Here is a 20529-nt window from a genome sequence, read left to right as displayed (position 1 = left end):
CCAGCTCTGAGGATTGGTTTTTCCAGAAGGACAATGCTCCGTGCCACACAGCCAGGTCAATCAAGGTGTGGATGGAGGACCACCAGATCAAGACCCTGTCATGGAAAGCCCAATCTCCAGACCTGAACCCCATTGAAAACCTTTGGAATGTGATCAAGAGGAAGATGGATGGTCACAAGCCATCAAACAAAGCCGAGCTGCTTGAATTTTTGCGCCAGGAGTGACGTAAAGTCACCCAACATCAATGTGAAAGACTGGTGGAGAGCATGCCAAGATGCATGAAAGCTGTACTTGAAAATCAGGGTTATTCTACCAAATATTGATTTCTGAACTCTTCCTAAGTTAAAACATTAGTATTGTGTTGTTTAAAAATGAATATGAACTTATTTTCTTTGCATTAGTCGAGGTCTGACAAAACTGCATCTTTTTTGTTATTTTGACCAGTTGTCATTTTCTGCAAATAAATGCTCTAAATGACAATATTTTTATTTGGAATTTGGGAGAAATGTTGTCAGTAGTTTATAGAATAAAACAAAAATGTTCATTTTACCCAAACACATACCATATAAATAGTAAAACCAGAGAAACTGCTAATTTTGCAGTGGCCTCTTAATTTTTTCCAGAGCTATATATATATATATATATATATATATATATATATATATATATATATATATATATATATATATATATATATATATATATATAATCAAAGAAACTACAAAATGATATCGCAAAAACCAGAAACCATAATAGTAACACTTAGTATCTGCAGTGTATTCCATTCATTCTCAATAGGATTGAGATCTGGCGCATCTCCATGTCAAAATTGAAGTAGCGTGATACTGTTGTCTTATAACCATTTCTTAACTTGTTTGGCTCAATGGCAAGGGCTCCTTCATCTTGGAAGTATAAATCATCATTATGAAAATGGTTCTGAGCCCTAGTGAGAAGTCCTTGTACATAGCTGTCCACTTGGGTGGAACGTGTTGTGTAGAACGTAGATATGGACAGTTTCCAGATGCTCCGTCATTGGAGAGTACACTCTGGCTTGAACTATTAATCCACCTTGGTTGCCAAAACAGCTGAAGGTGGACTCATCAAAGAAAATTACTTTGTCCAGTCATCTTTGGTCTAGTCTTTGTATGTGGGACCAAAGTTCAGGCTATCTCTGATGGTTTTCTTCCTCAGAAGGGGCTTCTTAGCAGGCCTCCCTGACACCAGACCATTCTCCAAGAGACGCTTTCACACCAACTTCTTTCCATTACTGCAGTAAGTGGACACTACTGGCCATCCTATCTGTCAAACTTGAACGGCATAAGTGCCAATCCTGGAGAGGATTGCTGACTTTGTTTTGGCTGGCATAACCTCTGTTGGCTATTTGATGACTGCTAAAACCTTCCTTATGAAGTGTAATGATGGCTGAGCGTGTATCCAAGGAGGTACGGTTCTTCCTCATGGCTTGCTCTGAGGCTACAAAATCTATGTAAAAATCATTCTTATGTAGCTTAAATTTACCATTACCACTTCTAATTGTCACCTTTTGATTACTTTTAATTAACACGTGTCAAGATGTGTGATGTCATTGGGAAAATCTGATGTTTTCATGTTATAGTTCGAAATGTCAGTTTTTTCATTATGCATATGGAAAACTACAAAGTGGTATGTAATTGAATATGTAAACAAAACGTTATTAAGCAGGTTTTATTTTACTTTATGAAGCAAAATTTGATCATTTAGGTTGATGCACATAGCTGTTATGAGGATAAGTTCCAATCAAAAGGAATTGTAAACTTGGTTGCTTTTCTGGAAGAATATGCCCCTAGCCAACATCATCAGCAAGTGCATAAAAGCTCTGTGTGTTATTCTTTCTTGTCGCTCTTTTTGTTTCGGCTGCTCAGTCAAGCACTGGGAAGCCAAAGCGTGAGTTGACCGATTAGAGCCTGGAGAAAGGGTTGCCCTCAACCATGGATTTCCTGAGGTTTCCCTCTAAAAAATGTAAAATATGTGAGTAGGGGGTGTTTTCTTACCTGAGTGCTGAGCGGTTTGTTTTAGTTCTGTGGGGAGAGTGGTCGGGTTGGAGAGGCTGGGCTGGGTTCTCTCCCCCGGCACAGTGCCTCATTAAATTCAATATTTGGGGGATAGGTGGCAGAGTGCCACTGTGGAGCGCATTATTTATTATTATTCATTCATCGTTTTGCGGCCTTGTCTTTTCAGGGGGAGTTGGCTGCAGCCACTTCCCATCTGCGGCAATGTGATGCATGTAACTGTTCATGTTTTTCTAGCCGGCCTCGCGTAGGTAGTCATTGGGCACCCACGGACAAGACCTCCGGCCAAATTTACCTTTCACTCGGGCTCCGGGTGCCCTCCACAGTCATCAGACCTGAACGCCCTTCACAGTTCATAAATCATCTGCAATTGCAATCGCAATCATCATCATTCATTGCCATTCATTCATTGTAGAATCTCCGTGCTGAAACACAGTCAGTGCCACAGTATTTTATGTGGTATTAATAATCAGCACTGTTTGATAAACTAAACTAAACTAAACCAAACTATACTACCATGTATAATACAGTCACCACTGCTTTATCAGGATGCCTCGGGAGATGTAATCAGGATTTCTGCTTAAATGGAACTGAACTCTGGGAGAGGGTTCTTCCCAATAAATAGCTGACTGTACCTCTAATTCTAATACAAATGCTCACCTAAAATCACTAAATTGGAATTACAAAAAAACAATAAAAAGGTAAATTAGGCCCAACACCCATAGTATTTTTCCACATTAACTATCTGTTGCAAAATGATTCCTATTTCAACAGCAATAAAAAGTATGCATTATATTTTTACTTTTTGGCTTTCCCTTTTTGTTTTTTGTTTTTTTAATTTAGTAGTCGGCAATTGTTTTTATCATTTTTTCTCTCAATTTGGAATAGCCAATTATTTATTGGCTCAGCTCACCGCTACCACCCAAAGCGTCCTCCAAAGCGTGTCTCATCAGCCGACCGCTTCTTTTTCACATTGCAGACCCATCATACAGCCACCTACAGCGTTGGAGGACAACGCATCTCTGGGCAGCTTACAGGCAAGCCTACAGGCGCCTGGACAGACTACAGGGTCTGTCCAGGCTGAGTCTATTGTGCGCCGCCCCCTGACAATGCCCATCCACGGTCAATAGTGGAGTAGCCTGGACTAGAGCTGTCCACGCTATAGGGCTCATCCTGCACTCCACGCAGAGCACCTTTACCGGATGCGTCTCTCTGGAGCCCCAAAATCAGTCATTTTTAGGGTAGTATCAATTTTGCTTTCTGCACAGGAGAATTGGGCATCATAGATTTTTTTTTTTTTTTGTTGGAGTAAGTATATAGTAAGTAATAGGCATCCTGCAGTTGTACCAAGAGTTCCTGGAGCTTAGGCTGTGGAATAGAGACAAAAATGTATGGTTGTCATTTTCACAGATACTCCATTAAGAGGGTTGATGTTAGTCTAAAGGGAATTAAGTCAAAATTTCTATAGCCACAAAAAATAAATTGCCCAAATAAAGTCCATGTTCACTGAAAGTCACCTAAAGGTGGGAAATTTGTCGAATATATATAGTGGCGCATTTATATATATAATATATATAATATATATATATATATATATATATCTATATACTATATATATATATTATATATATGATATATATATATCTAAAGTATTAGTATATACTCATTATTATAGAGCTTTCAGCCAATTATGAGTTTCATGAGTGAGTTCCTTCATACACAGGTGTTCTACAACTCAGTAACATTCCCTAGTTTGCCTACAGTGTTTAGAGTTTTGTTAACAGTCGTTTTGACGTGGAATTTTCTGAGGACATACAACTTAAAAGTAGGTAACTGGCACATAGATGGTAATCACATTGCCCCTTTAAGAGGTTTCCACAGTTCAAGGTGGATTTCATTGTACAATTCCTCATTACTTTTCATTTATAAAGTTAACAAACAAAATCTCAGTTTTCTAACTTCTATTTTATCTCAGCACGCATATGCATTATCTCTATACAGAACAATATGTAATATTCACATTACAAATAAATGTACAGTGTATATAGCAAATACATTTCAAATACAATTGAAAAACTTATAATTGAACTATAATTGAACTATCTTTTTTTGAACCATCAGAATCCATTATTTCCAAAGGCTAGGTTGAAATCCATCTCTTCAGTTAGAATAACAATACAATATTCTGTATACATGAAGGTATGCTGTCTAGAAGAAAAACAGGTCATTTTTCAACAGTATAGTACATGACATCATTAATCCACTTAACTGCTCTTTTCTGATGTTACACTTAGTGAATATGCCAGTTTAGATCTTAAATCACATTCAAACAAATAAGAAAAAAATATTAACAAAAACAATATATTGACAGTGGGATTTGGGGTATTATTCTGCCAATACCATACTATCCAAAATATCCAGCTAATGTAATAAAAACAGGCAATATAATAAACATTTTATCACAGTGTTTTGTCAATCATTAAATGAGGAAAAGGAAAGTTTTAAATGGGGTCTGGATGAGGAACAATTGTCCTGGAATTGTACACTAAATCAGAACTACGGAAACAAAAATGTATACAATACATACTACTCATTGTTTTATTTATTTCCTTAAATGTCAAAAACCTTTCCTTTCTACAGCCGTAACTAAGTCTCAAGGATATCAGTTACATACTTTTGCTTTTTTCTGTGTTCTATGTAATACAATCCATATATGTCTGTTTGTAGCTTACCATTGTCAGCAGCAGCATTTAAGAATATTTACTCAACTTCTCCAATAAGAATCCTTTACAACATATTGTTTGGATAGAACAGCATTTGGCTTTAAGCTGGTAATATCTGTGACAGTAACGAAAACCAACTGCAGTTGATGTCACTGCAAAGGTAACTATTCCTTACCACAATGACACTGCATTTAAATTTCTGATACATCAGAGGGTGCTTGATGTGGAAAATTCCTTTCAGATAACAATAACAAGTAATTTCACATTTAAAAGTACAATGCAACATTGCTGTAATCACATTACACATATATACTGTACGTAATGGTTGGATATATTCCTTCAGCGTGGCACAGCATTTTCTAAGTGTCGTTCTAACTAGAAAGAGAGACTCACTGCTCAGTGAGGAAAGTTTGGAGGGCTGTTAGGGAGGCATGGGGGATAGAGCTGCACATTGAAATGGGGAACAGTAAAATTGGTCTAAAGCTTTTAAAGAGTAGGAAAGATTAATAAGACAGTACTCACATACACTATACTGCCATTAAAAAAAAATCTCATCAAAGTTGGGTTTGAACAAATGAATGTTCTCCTTTTGTCTTCTGTTTTAGTGGCTAGACAGACAGTACAGTGCATTTATTTATATATTTACTAACATAGTGGTGGTCATTTGGGAAGCATTTGGTTGTTATTGATTCTTAACGTAGGTAATGTAAGGTAATAATAATAATAATAATAATAATAATAATAATAATAATAATAATAATAATAATAATAATAATAATAATAATAATGTTACACAATTAATGATCCAATAATAATCATATTCTGCTGCACAGGAATGACAGTTATCAGTATAAAAATTGAAAAGCCGAGCCTGGTATATTTAAGAGTAAAAATACACATGAATGAAGCAGTGATTGCTAAAATTGTTGTCTTCAGGAACTTAAAAATAAATAATCATAAGTATACCTAGAAAGACATAGCAAGCAGAGAGTGTAAATACAGCAAACTATTTAATACAAAATATAAGAACAAGGAGAAACTTTTCCTTAGTTTCGGTATCAGAAGCTGGACCCTAGTCAGTCACAATAGTTTCCTGCTGCTTCTTAGTACATGCTGGTGAAGACAAGTTTGTAAAACCTCTTGCTGTGCTGCAGATATGATCATTGCTGAGTAGAAAAGTTCCTGGTGAACAACAGGCCTGAGGGAAGCAACAGCGCCAGCTGTACCAGTGGAGGGGGAGTGTGGTTCATTGCACTGCACACATGGAGCTTCGAGGCGGGTTCACTGTTCGTGCCACTGGCTCCTGGCTGTAGTTTACGATATCTGCCTTTACTACTCGCTGGCATAAGAAAGAAAGAAAAGATATTATAATATTTTATTATCATTATTATTATTATTACATTAAGTAGACACCACATGCATAAAAAAGTCTGTTTGCTGATGGATTGGATAGCTGTTACACTTGCAAGATAATATACTATTCACTTCACCATTATGTAGGCAAATGAATAATAAATAAATACTTTAGAAGTACTTTTTTTTTTTTTTTTTAAATGGGAAAGTGGTTGGCAGTCGACATGAATTGAGTAACCATTTCCACTGTTTTTTCTGGTGTTACTTGGCTTTACGCAGATTTAATTTTATTTTATTTTTTGCATCAGGGGTGTTTTATTGGTTAACACCAAAAAGCAGAAGCCCTAGACATGATCAATAGTAAATGAAAAATGAGAAAAAAATATGTAAAGATGAAATTAAGTTAATTCAAGATTAATGGTTGGATCTGTTGCAAAGATAAACCAATTTCTTTTACTTTGACAGTTATAAATAATTTAAAACTAGTCTTTATTTTATTTATATTTTTGTTTATATTGGACTTGGGCTGCTTGGTGATGGCACAATGCCAGTCACAAACCCAAATGTTTTTGTTTTATTTTTATATGTCAAACAAGAAAAAAAGGGGACATTTTTCTGATTTAAAGCCAAAGTGGGTGTTGAGGGCTTGTGTCGTTTCAATGTCATTCTACAAACTTCAGTTAGGATTAACTATTGTAGGTTTATGCTACACTTTTGAGCAAACAAAAACAATACACCTTATATCTCCTATAGTTTTGAATGTAATTAAATAAGTATGACTTCATATATATATAAATATATATATATATATATATATATATATATATATATATATATATATATATATATATATATATATATATAGATAGATATATATACCCTCATACCCTGCATGGGAGTACAACAAGCATATTCAAAATATAAAAAAAAAAAAAAAAAATATTCTATTTATGGATTTACAGATGTTAGTTAATAAGGAATGTGGGGTAAAATTTAAGATCGGGTCCCAGAAAAAATTCCCACCCCTAAATTGTATACTGTATAAAGTTCTGACTGTGCTTTACAAAAATCTACAGTTTGTATCTACTTTAGTACCTGGACTACTGTATTGAACAGACTTTACTCTGACAGTTTTCAGAGATAGGAGCTTGGCTTTCCTCCTGAGAGTAGTTCACCAACCCTGCCCTCACAACTTGCTGCCAACATGAAAGGTGAAGAGAGAAATGAATAGTAGAAAAGTAATGTGACAAGGGTTAGTTGAAAAGGCAGAGCTTGATGGCAGAAAAATACAAAGAGAAAAACAGAGCTTATCAAGAACCCGTACAAAACATAAGAAAACAATGCTAGCTGTTAACAATGGATTCCTTATAAATAAAATAATAGAAAAAAAAGTTAATTAACCTTTGCCATTATAAATTAAAAGGCAAGATTATTAATATGCCAAGGTAACTGTTAATATAATACATTGATGTTGCTTCCACAAACACTTTTAAATACTTGAATCATCCAAGAAAAAAGAATAAAAAGGTATACAAATGGGATTCAATTCTGTTAAGTGGACTACAGTAACTAAACTGTAAACTAAACCTAAATAAAATAAATAAATCATTTGTAGTTTTTTTTTTTTTTTTTTTCAGATTTTATTGAGTGAATTTGCGGATATTGTAATATTTAGCAGGAAATTACATATTTGTGGTTTAAAAAAATCAATTTCTTGCAGTTTACTGCAATTATGAACAATGGCAACCAACTAATCTGCACTAGTTGGTGTAACACAAGACATAAGTGTCCTAAAACAAAATGCCTTCATGATTCATCAGCCGAAGATGTGTTCTGTTGAGTTTTTAATTGATCAACTTCAGAGTATCTTATCTGTTACACATGGGCCATGATTAAGTGGGCTCCCCTGCTGATATTATCACTGAAAAGGTCACCGACTCCTGTGTAAAGCTCTCAAAACCAACCAATGTTAATAACATTTATCTGGACTCCCAGGTCCTGGCCTCTCCATCAACCCTGTACATTGGGGATCAAGAAAAGGACTTCTGGCAACTTGCAAGCAATTAACTGCTCTCACAACATTTGTTGAAAATCTCATGAGCTAAACACGTCACACTTCATGAAGCATAATGAAGTCAGTATGCTGGAGTGCAGTGATTAAAAAGAATGGCCTCTGCATTACATAAACAATGTAGACCAATAAAAATATACTTGCTAAGATTATACACAGTTTCGTCTGTCTTTGGTTTACAGCACTCACATTAGGTTTACATTACTTATTATGGATGTGAAAAGTTCCATGTAACACTATTTATGAAAGAAAATGCTAACTGAAAACAAAATCTGAAACACCTAGTAAGGTTTAGTTACTTGTGCGCTTTTAAGTAAATAGAAGTATGTGGCTATTGATGTGGCATTTTGTGGCTGTACATGGCTCAGAAGAAAAATAATATATATTGATGCACAATGAACATGCAACAGTCTAATTTTTACATCAACAGCGCATTGGGCACATACTTAATGTTATTTGCATTTTAAACAGTGAGCAGATAAGTTTGTTGATTGTTTGAGTAGTATTGTTTCTTGGCATAACAAAATACTGAACTCAAGTCATGTGATTCCATAAAAAATGCCAGGTGCTCAGTATTTGGTATTTGCCAAAATTAGCTGATTAAGAATCTGTACAACTAGCCATTCGAAAAAGACATGATTTTAATTAATGCAAGAAAAGCAAAAGATATGACCATGTCCCGCTTCAGTAATCTATTGGCATGACTGAAGGCGGCCTGTCTGTGAGAGAAGTTGCCTGCAGAACGAGATGTTCTGCTTCAACAATCAGCAGACTAGTCTAGAGAAACCAGGAAACCAGTTCTGTGCGGGACAGGCCATGTCCTAGAAGGCAGATGGTCACCACACTGGCCTGGGACCGTTACATCAAACTGATCCATCTGCGTAATCGCTTTCAGACTGCAGTGGCTATAGCACGAGAAATTCCAGGAAGAAATAACCTGTGCATCAGCAGAAGGACTGTAGCTCACCATCTGCATGAAAATGTGGGCCACAGAACATCTGAGGTGACGGCAGAAAGTATTTTATTCACCGATGAATGCCGTTTTGCCCTTGATAGACCTGACGGAAAACAACGTGTGTGGCGACATCATGATGAGCATTATGCTGACTGTTGCATTATTCAAGCTAACCGGTGGGACGGTGGAAGTGTGATGATGTGGGGAGAAATGTCCTTTAACACAAGAACGCCTTTGGTGCAGATTGAGGGCAACCTTACTTCTCAGTGATACATGGATGAAGTCCTTGAGGCAACAGTTTTTCCATTTCTGCAAGCCAATCCGGAAGAGTCGATTTTCCAGCAGGACAATGCAACACTACACAGTGCTAGGATTACAATTGCATGACTTCAAGAAAACAATGTTGAGGTCTTGCCATGGCCAGCTTTTTCTCCTGACCCAAGTCCAATAGATCTGTGGGACCAAATTGCCAGTGCCATCCACAAGAGACAACTGCGACCAGCCAACCTTCGCCAGCTGGCTGCAGCTGCACATTAAGAGTGACAGAACATCCCTCAGTAGTCTATCCAGAGGCTGATAAGGTCTATGCGTCAACGCTGTCAGGATTGTGTTAATGCTGAGGGAGATCATACCCGATACTAACTTTGCAATGTTTTCATTTTGACAGTGTGTCATGTTTCATAGTGAAAACTTAAGATTCTTTGATCTGTATTTTTGTTCACATTTTCTGTGATTTTGTTTTATAGCTGCATTTATAATATTTGATTAAATCCATTAGACCTGAATGTTGCATTTCTTTTGTGCATCACTGTATATAAATTGGAGAACCATTTTACATATACTTTCTTTCACAATATAAACAATTACCAGCATCTAGAATTGCTGAATTATGTATTGAATGTAAGTAGAACTAAAGCCACTGAAACCACATACACTGTACCTCATTTTCAGTGAAAGATGTGTTGTTTTTATATGCTGGCTACTACTGGCTACATCTTAAATTAATTAAGAAATATATGTATACTTTGAACAAGCGGTTGGTTACACTTATTTTATACATTTGTTCTCGCATGAGAATAAAGTTATTATAAAGATAGGCCTGTTTATGTATTTATTTACTGTAGAAACAGAACCTAATACCATATAATTAATACACTTGGCTAATTCTGACAGAAAAACGGGGGTGTAGTTGTTTAGAATAGCATTTGTTGACAATTTCATGATTATATAACAAAATCATGTAATTTGTCATTGTAACATTCAACACTCCTTCTGGGTCTTGTCCCGGGGTCATGTGGGGTGGCCTGTTGTCTGACTTGCCTCCTACAGTTTCCACAGCCAACATGTCTCCACCAAGCCATATCACAGGAATAATGAATGGCCTTTTAGAAACCTTCTAAATCTTATCACCTCGAACCACAGCTTTCTGGTTAACATATCTGGATGGTGGTAAAGGTATGTCAGAGAAAGACCCCTTACAAATTACCAAAAGATAAATAACAGTTCACACACCACATTTTTTCAACATCATTTACTATTTTCTTATATGTGTTTCCGTGCGCTGGAGGAGGTAAAAGAAAATAATGACAACAGGGTTAGTACTGCAGTGTTAGTACATATAGCATTAGGGTCTTTCTTCTCGTAAAACACTTTTCTAGAATGGGAGTATACTCCCTGAAGTGCTCTCACCTGTGATTGTTCCATTTCTGCTTTGTTTAGTTTGATTCCAAGAATGTCAGCAGCCATTCGCTGAAAACACAGGAAGACCTGCAAATGAAATGGGAATCAAGTGATTAAAAAGACAGCAAAAGTGCTCAAACAAACCAAGAATTCCCTTTCAACACAATACTAAACACTGATATATCCGAGTTAAACCAGAGCTTAAAAAAAAAAAAAAATACCAAAAAAAAAAATAAAAACATTCCTTAACATCCCAGGTAGGTGAAGGGCTGGTTCATACTTCTGTCACAGATGAATGCGATATGCTAGGCACATAACAGCTATAAAAGCTGTGCACCTTCACTATTGGCTGTATGAAGGAGCTTTGTGTCCAGCCCTTTTGACTGCCTAGCTGTCGTTCATACTTTAAATACAGACAGCATTCGCGTAGTTGGAAAAACTGACATTTTAGGAGACTGTATCCCTTATACAAGAGGTCATGGTACATCTGACCTCTCAACCAACAGAATCCGAAAGGAAGAATGTTATACATTAATTAAAGAGATGTGGGTATGTAACAGTGAGAGATATTTTTAGAATGACAGGTGAAAGGTTTGACGATCTGTTAAACAAATTGGGACCATTGCTTCAATGCAAAAATATACATGCGATGCCAGTGACACCTGCAGAAAGACTTGCAGACACAGTCACACTGTACATAGCACATAGCAACTGGAAATTCCAAGCAATGTCTTTCTGACTCCACTCTTCAGGGTTTTCTTGCTCTTCACAAATCTACTACACAGTTTTCTCCATCAGGCTTTATATTCTCTCCAGTCCTTTTCCATTTTTATCTGAATAATACACACCAACGCCTTTTCTATTATTTGAGCAGCTCTATATTCTTTAAGTCAGGGGTTATATAAATGTGGATGTTTGCAAATGTCTTCTATTAAAAGTTCCTTAAAGCCTTGCTCCATGATGATTAACAGCATATGACCATGCAGCAAATAATCACATTTTTCAACATCATCTGACCCCATAAGATTTCAGGTTGTGGATACATGAAAAAAGGCTGTAGGACTTTCCAAAAAAGACGCACGTTGCAAAAGTGTGGATGACTTAATTCCAACCTCTCGCACAGGGTCGGAGGCCTTTGAGTCCGACCAAACTTATGTCAGTATGAACCAGCCTTACAACGACAGAAAGGACAAGAGTTATACTTCAATTGGTAAACCCAATGTATTAATATGGATTCATATAGTTGATATGGAGTGATATTTAAATGCAAGTTTTCCTCATATGACACATAACACGATTCAGCTCTTGATGCAGGCCTTCTCTTTTCACTGCAATTTTAATTTCTATAACACTTTTTATTTAAAGCTTACTATCTTTCAGTGCAATTGACAGTTTATCAGACTATTCTTTAAATACTAATACTATCATAATCAAAATAATATTAATAGTTATGTCTAAATAATAGAGAGAAAAAAGAAAAAGAAAACTTTTTTTACTCACAGAATCTCCTGTCTTGGCTGAGACAAAATGACTGCTGAGGCCATTTTCTTGGCAAAACCGTTGGTGCTTGTCAGCTTTTACAGTTCGCATGTGCTCCAGATCAACTAGAAAAACATGCACAATGAAGTACATTTTAGCAGTTTATATATTAGGGTTAACATTATCATTCAACCTCAGTTTGCAGCCAAACTGACATTTTTGCTTTCCTACTGCTTAAACAGTAAGTCAGATTGACCAATTATTAAATGTTTTATGATCCAGGTAAATAACATGCATTCTCTACCTGCATATCTTACTGAGCTACAGATTAGTAAAGAGCATTTTAAAACAAGAGTAACACAAGAATATATATTTGTGTAAAGTGGAGTCAATTTCTAAACTTCCATTCATATACCGGCACCTGTTCATTTGAGTGTTTTATTTTTCCTCTGTGTAAATAAATAGACAAAAATGACAGCATTACATTTGTTATATTTTGGATGTACAAAAGACATCTCAGGTTACTGCTGCATTTTAGATTTTTTATTGGTTGAGCAGAAGGTATGCTAAACTTTTCAAATGTACTTCTATTACTATTTATAAAATGCTAAAATCTACAAAGTAATACTCTATTAATTCCAATAATTAAGTACAGAGGAACTCTATTGGCTACTATAAGTAAACTTCACAAATCCTTTAGTTCCTGGACACTTGGTCCAGGTAATAAATCACTTGTCAGAGAAGCATTAACAGCATTTTAAGATACACAGTGTACTATGGAACAGCTGAGTACAGCAATATACACAATGGCATGGCCAATGGAAATAAAACACTCAAACATTTTTCAACATGCTTGAATGTTGCAGTGGAATTATACATTGACCTGATCTTTAGCCTTTAGTCTCCAGGGTATTGGTTAACATCCGCCCACATTCTAAGGGAGTGAACAGCATTGTGATTGTGAATACCACATGTTACAGTAAATTAGTTCTGACAGTCCCTATATACTGTACAGTAACATTAACTAATAAACAAGCATAATTTGTGCCAAGAACAATCACTGTTGCTGTATATTTTTTTGGCCAGATAAGAATTTAATCTGTATAATTATCCATCTGTTATAAACTCCTCAAATACCATTAAATATATCCATAACTGCGGTTCAATCTATGTTTGTTTTTTGTTTTTTTCGGGGTGGTTTATTGTAAAGATTAAAGACAACCTTAAAGTTACCATGATCTATTCTGTTCCACCACTTCTAGTAATTGATTATATGACCAAACAATCATTGCCCTTCCTGCTATCTTTAACACTGTGGTTGATGCTGGACAGTGATACTGCCAGTACAGTGACAGGGCAGAGGACTCCAGCTTACAGAAAGCACTAACTGCTTCAGATTCTTTGTTTGTTTATGGAGCCAGCACAATTCTAGGGATGATGAATTTTGGTCAGACAAGTATTACATCGGACTGACCAGAGCAATACAAGTAAACCAAGTAAGCCCATTCTTGACAAAATGTATTACTGAACAAATACTTATATGTTGACTTTTTCTGCCAAATATTCAAGACATTGAAAAAGACTTTTAGTTGAAAGATTTTGTCATTTAGTATGTCTAAGCACAAACAGACACCAGTTACAGCACAGTTTATTTAAAAAAAACAAAAAAAACACTAGTCTCAGTTTTAACATGAGAAAAGTAATTCTGTTGATCAGGAGTCCAGCATACTGCACTATAATAGCTTGTTCCAATTGTATTAATGTAAAAATAAAACTTTTGATAAACTGATTGTGCTGTGCTTTTATTTATGGAGTGACTCAGTTCCTTTGAAAATATAATATAAAATCACAATGTTCTGTTCCCACAATTTTTGATCAGAGGTTCACACACCCTTACTACATTTCCTATTCTCTCCATTACCATAAGTGCACTATCAACCTGCAGATTAGGTGAAACAAATTGTTCTGCTTGTTTACTCATGCATCCGTGGAATTTGGTACACAAGTAGTATATTTTTATGTATTGAAACAGAGTTTACAAAATAAAAACATTAACTTCATTGTAGAAGAGACTTTTTTTGCTGCTCCTAGTACATTTTGAAAATTAAACTGCATGCATGAGATATTAAACACATCTTGATACAACCATTTTGCCACAAAGTTCAGTACAACATAGTACAGGACATCACTACATATAAATCAATATACATGTAGATGTTTGTTTTTTTTCATGCTTACAACCCTTTAGCAAATTCAGTGAAAGCAAAAAGAAAACATGCATGCATATATAAAATGAAAATACTTGGGATGCAGTGTGACAGATATCTCCTGTAAAGCCTGCTACAGTAGTAAACACATGAAAACTAACTTGGATAACATCTACGCAGCTAGTGTTTTAGCATGGCTGGCAAGTGTTAACAAGCTAATGTAGTCTTACTTTCATAACATATTCTTAAATGTCTTTTTTTTTTTTTTTTTTACTTGATTAAAAGAATCAGAGTCCCAACTCGCTACTTGGCACACTGGAATTGACTGACTGACTCAAATGCGGTGCTACAGTAGGTCTCAGTTTTTTTGTTTTAAAGGTAACACACACTATGAAAACAATATTTTATTGAAAATAGAACATTTTTAAAATATGCAGATCTATGTTTAGCTTCATATGAATTACTGTTTTTAACTTTTCATGGCATGTTGTTGTTGGAATATATCAGAGTACCACAGAGCAGTTTAGAAGCAGAAAGGAGAAATTGCATCTTGAATTGCTTTAATCAGAAAACAGAGGACATTGGGGAAACACAGCCGCGTGTGTTTTTCTGATAACAAACAAGCTGAAACTCGGAGCAGCTGATTCAAATTCAGCGCCGTTTTGAGACACGGGCGAGGGGAGGAGCCGACAGCACAGCAGAACAACGCAGTTAAACGAGGCAGTCTTCCCAGCGACAGCGAGTGGAAGCGACAGCGAGTGGGAGAAGTACAGCGTGGAAAAGTACAGAGCAGTTTCGAAGCAGTTTGAAAGCAGGCTGACGGCTGCAGAAGAAACTAAACTTCAAAAAAAAAAAAAAACCCTCAACATGGTCTTCAAGCCAGTAATCTGTGACACCTGCTTGATGTGGGAAATCCGAGAAAACCCAGCGGAGCTAAACCAAGTGTGCGTAAAGTGCCGCGCGATCCAGGATTTGCATAAACTAGTAAGCATGCTAGAAATGGAGCTGGAAGAAGTGAGACAGCAACAGGATCTTGAGGAACTGGCACACCCACAATTCATGGAAGTCTGCATCACCCCTAACAGACTGAAAGCCACCAGGGAGATAGAAGGTCAGAACAGCTGGGTTCAGGTAGGCAGAAGCAGGGAAAAAAAGAAACTTCGTCAAACACAACCACCAGAAATCAAAACAACCAACAGATTTGAGTCACTTCAGAATTTTGATGAGCAGAACCAACAACAAGAGAATGAAAGGAACAACATCCAGGACCCCATTGACAGTGGTGACCAGACAGCAAAAAGAAGGGAGGTCATGATTGTTGGGGACTCCATATTGAGAAACACAGCAAGTTCAGTTCGCAGTTTGGACCCCCTTACTACAACAGTGTGCTGCCTTCCGGGAGCCTCGGTCAAGCACATCACTGAAAACGTGGACAGGCTCCTAGAACGAACAGGAGACGACCCGGTAGTAGTCGTCCACATCGGTACAAACAACATTGGAAGAGACAGACCAAAATCCCTGCAAAACAAATTCAGAGAGCTAGGAAGGAAATTAAAAGAGAAAACCAAAACTGTGGTATTTTCTGGTATACTACCCGCACCTTGCAAAGGACCATATGGACAGCTGGAAATAATTAATCAAAACGCATGGCTGAAGACGTGGTGCACACGGGAAGGCTTCACCTATCTTGATCATTGGACCACATTCTACAACGAGGACTATCTGTATAGACGGGATGGACTGCATTTAAATAACAAGGGAACTAGTCTACTTGGAGAAAAGATCCTCGAGCAGGTTCGGAAGCATTTAAACTAGAAAGGAAGGGGGGAGAAATCAACAAAAAAACAGAAGGGAGACCGCATCAAAACAAGAACAACAACTCAGGTAAGACAACCATTAAATGTGTTTATCTAAATGCTAGAAGTATCAGAAACAAAATTCTAGAACTTGAAGCTACTGCACTAACAGGTAACTATGATGTGATAGGTGTTACAGAAACGTGGTTATCTGAGAGTGATGGGGACGAATATAATATTTGTGGGTATACACTGTATAGGAAAGACAGGCAGGACAGAAGAGGAGGAGGGGTAGCGCTATACATAAGAAACAGTCTTGAAGCCCAGGTGTTAAACCTGGACAAAGAAAATAAAACCGAATCAATATGGGTCAGAATAACAGACAAAAATTCAAAAGGCATAATAATAGGAGCATGCTATAGACCGCCAGATTCAGACGGTGAGCACAATAATCTGTTATACAATGACATTAGAAATGTGTGTAGCAAAGGAGAAGCCATACTAATGGGGGATTTCAACTTCCCCCAAATAAAATGGGAAAACCCGGTGGGTCGAAGGATGAAATAGAAATGGTGGAAATGACAAATGACTGCTTCCTAACACAATTTGTGAAGGCACTGACTAGAGGGGAGGCATGCCTTGATTTAGTCTTTTCAAATAACGAAGATAGAATAACTAAAACAGAGGTCAGAGAACCACTGGCAAACTCAGACCACAACATGGTCTCATTTGAAGTGTTTTTTAAATCCTCAAAAGTAAAGACTAAAGCTAAGGTTTACAATTTTAGAAAAGCAAACTATGAAGGTATGAAACAGAGACTAACAGAAGTAGATTGGAGTAAAATAGAGAAAACACCCACAGAAGAAGGATGGTTGTTCTTCAAAAATGTAGTACTAGAGGCGCAAAACAATTATATCCCTAAAGTAGACAAATCTAAATGTAAAACTAAATTGCCAAAATGGTTTAATAGATCAATTAAAAAAAATATTCAGCGAAAAAAGGCACTTTACAGAGCATTAAAAAAGGACCAAAAAGAAAGTACACAGAAAGAGTACACAGAACTGCAAATGCAAGTCAAAAAGGAAGTTAGAAAGGCCAAGAGAGAAATAGAAATGAACATTGCTAAGGGAGCTAAAACCAATTCCAAAATGTTTTTTCCAATATTACAACAGCAAGAGAACATTCAAAGAGGATGTTAAATGTTTAAGAGATACAAATGGCAAAATCGTAGAGGAAGAAAAAAAAATAGCAAATATGTTAAATGATTACTTTTCACAAGTTTTTACAAAGGAAGATACTGACAACATGCCCCACATGTCATCCAGTTCCTATCCAGTTTTAAATAACTTTAGCATAACTGAGGCAGAAGTGTTAAAGGGACTAGGAGCTCTTAAAATAAACAAATCCCCTGGGCCGGATGAGATCCTCCCAGTAGTACTCAAAGAAATGAAAGAAGTAATTTACAAACCGCTAACCAAGATCATGCAGCAGTCTCTTGACACAGGGGTGGTACCGACAGACTGGAAAATTGCAAACGTAATACCGATCCACAAAAAGGGAAACAAAACTGAACCAGGTAACTACAGACCAGTAAGCCTGACTTCTATTATATGCAAACTTATGGAAACTATAATAAGAGCCAAAATGGAAAATTACCTATATGGTAACAGGGTACTGGGAGACAGTCAACATGGTTTTAGGAAAGGGAGATCGTGCCTAACTAACTTGCTTGATTTTTTTGAGGATGCAACATCGATAATGGATAATTGCAAAGCATATGACATGGTTTATTTAGATTTCCAGAAAGCTTTTGACAAAGTCCCGCACAAAAGATTAATTCTCAAACTGAACGCAGTTGGGATTCAAGGAAACGCATGTACATGGATTAGGGAGTGGTTAACATGTAGAAAACAGAAAGTACTGATTAGAGGAAAAACCTCAGAATGGAGTGTGGTAACCAGCGGTGTACCACAGGGATCAGTATTAGGTCCTCTGCTATTCCTAATCTACATTGATTTAGATTCTGGTATAGTAAGCAAACTTGTTAAATTTGCAGACGACACAAGGAGGAGTGGCAAACACTGTTGCAGCAGCAAAGGTCATTCAAAATGATCTAGACAAGATTCAGAACTGGGCAGACACATGGCAAATTACATTTAATAGAGAAAAGTGTAAGGTACTGCACACAGGAAATAAAAATGTACATTATAAATATCATATGGGAGATACTGAAATTGGAGAAGGAATCTATGAAAAAGACCTAGGAGTTTTTGTTGACTCAGAAATGTCTTCATCTAGGCAATGTGGGGAAGCTATAAAAAAGGCTAACAAGATACTCGGATACATTGTGAAAAGTGTTGAATTTAAATCAAGGGAAGTAATGTTAAAACTGTACAATGCACTTGTAAGACCTCATCTTGAATATTGTGTGCAGTTCTGGTCACCTCGCTATAAAAAAGATATTGCTGCTCTAGAAAGAGTGCAAAGAAGAGCGACCAGAATTATTCCGGGCTTAAAAGGCATGTCATATGCAGACAGGCTAAAAAAGAATTGAATCTGTTCAGTCTTGAACAAAGAAGACTACGTGGCGACCTAATTCAAGCATTCAAAATTCTAAAAGGTATTGACAGTGTCGACCCAAGGGACTTTTTCAGCCTGAAAAAAGAAACAAGGACCAGGGGGTCACAAATGGAGTTTGCATTCAGAACAGAAAATAGCACTTTTTTTTTACACAGAGAATTGTGAGGGTCTGGAATCAACTCCCCAGTAATGTTGTTGAAGCTGACACCCTGGGATCCTTCAAGAAGCTGCTTGATGAGATTTTGGGATCAATAAGCTACTAACAACCAAACGAGCAAGATGGGCCGAATGGCCTCCTCTCGTTTGTAATCTTTCTTATGTTCTTATGTTCTTATGGATTTCACAATGTCTACAGGGGACAGAACCTACCCAGGCAGGACCCGGTGTCATGATAAAGCAGAGCTGACTTGGGTGACAGATACAAGTCAACAATGTGCATATCAATTCCCTGGGAGCAGCTTGTTACTGATGCTTAGTGACAGAAAGACAATGATTCTTGGTGGTAAATCTCCCTCCCGACTTGTGAGTGCACTAATGGGAACAGGATACTCTAGACTACTTGACCTAACACTTCGTTCCGATGGTTAAAAGGAAGTTGGTCATGTAGAAAAGAGACAGCGCTTCGGTACCTAACTCAATGATGTGGCAGCTGCAATCGTTTACCAAGGGGTCATGAGTGACGGTATAAATAGGGGTCGAAGCAATGTTATCTGTTCCTTTGCTTTTGTTACGAAAAATAACCCAGAAGGACCTGTGCAATCTTTGTGAAATATTGTGAGCGAGTGTTTCTTTGTCTTGTCTATAACTGTTACTTGTGTTTTTATAGACGGCTAACACGTTCCAGAGCTGTCGCTAAGAGTCAGCATAAAACCGAGATCAGCACTACACTACTGTCATGCATTAAACTGTATCACCCACCATGAGCACTACAGCGTGCACCCAGGACTGATGACCGTGTTTGTGGGAGAGATACCTGTGTTTATTGTTTGGGACTGCAAACCTGTTATTTACCCCGTGCATTACACATTGCTGTGTATTGCCGGGGATCATTGTTTGGTCACCAGACCTGGATTATAAAATAAAGAAACATTTTTCCCAACCGGATTACAATCTCTGTTTTATTCTTGCACTGCATCACCTCTGCACCTGTACACAATCAACCACTTTGCCACATGCTTCCGTCCAAGCATCTCTGGGTTGAACAGTCAGCCCAAATGTTGATTAGAGCAAATGTTTCTTCACCCCTGTTGTGATCTGGCTCATGGTGTGTGGTGTGTGGTATGGTGGCTCATTGCTGCATTTAAATGTCAGGTTCATGCATTAAGAAAGAAGTATCACTTATTTGCAAATTTACATAAACTGTAAATAATACCTTAAGTTTAAAAGATTAGTCTGTGCATTGCCAGATGCTCTCCTGGCAGCCATTACTGTGTTTCTTTGTAACCAACAGATCAGCTTGTTCCACAGCTTGCCAATCAGAACTGACAGGGGTGGAACGTCAACACTTGCGTGACTCTCTAGAAATATACCCAGTTTCTTTTTAGCAACAGAAGAAACATAAGAAAAACTAATAAATAAAAACTATTTGTCCAACAGGCAAAGCATAACGGCAAAACTTGTTGTCCTGGGCATCGGGC

The 20529-nt window shown here is 37.0% G+C and overlaps 1 protein-coding gene across 1 annotated transcript in view; it reads right to left on the bottom strand.

The window, feature by feature from the left end:
- Nucleotides 1-3713: 3713 nt before the first annotated feature.
- Nucleotides 3714-20529, bottom strand: part of rab28 (RAB28, member RAS oncogene family) — a 56630-nt gene continuing 39814 nt past the window's right edge. Inside the window, exons 5-7 of the mRNA XM_041266732.1 lie at nucleotides 12331-12434; nucleotides 10840-10917; nucleotides 3714-6110 (exon numbers count right to left, since the gene is read on the bottom strand). Of these exons, the coding sequence (XP_041122666.1) occupies nucleotides 6018-6110; nucleotides 10840-10917; nucleotides 12331-12434 (275 nt within the window). The 3' untranslated portion in view covers nucleotides 3714-6017. The remainder of the gene's footprint in view (nucleotides 6111-10839; nucleotides 10918-12330; nucleotides 12435-20529) is intronic.

The sequence above is a fragment of the Polyodon spathula genome, chromosome 1 (genome assembly GCF_017654505.1).
Source record: "Polyodon spathula isolate WHYD16114869_AA chromosome 1, ASM1765450v1, whole genome shotgun sequence".
In the NCBI taxonomy this organism is placed as follows: Eukaryota; Metazoa; Chordata; class Actinopteri; order Acipenseriformes; family Polyodontidae; genus Polyodon; species Polyodon spathula.
This window is presented reverse-complemented; position numbering and strand designations above follow the sequence as displayed.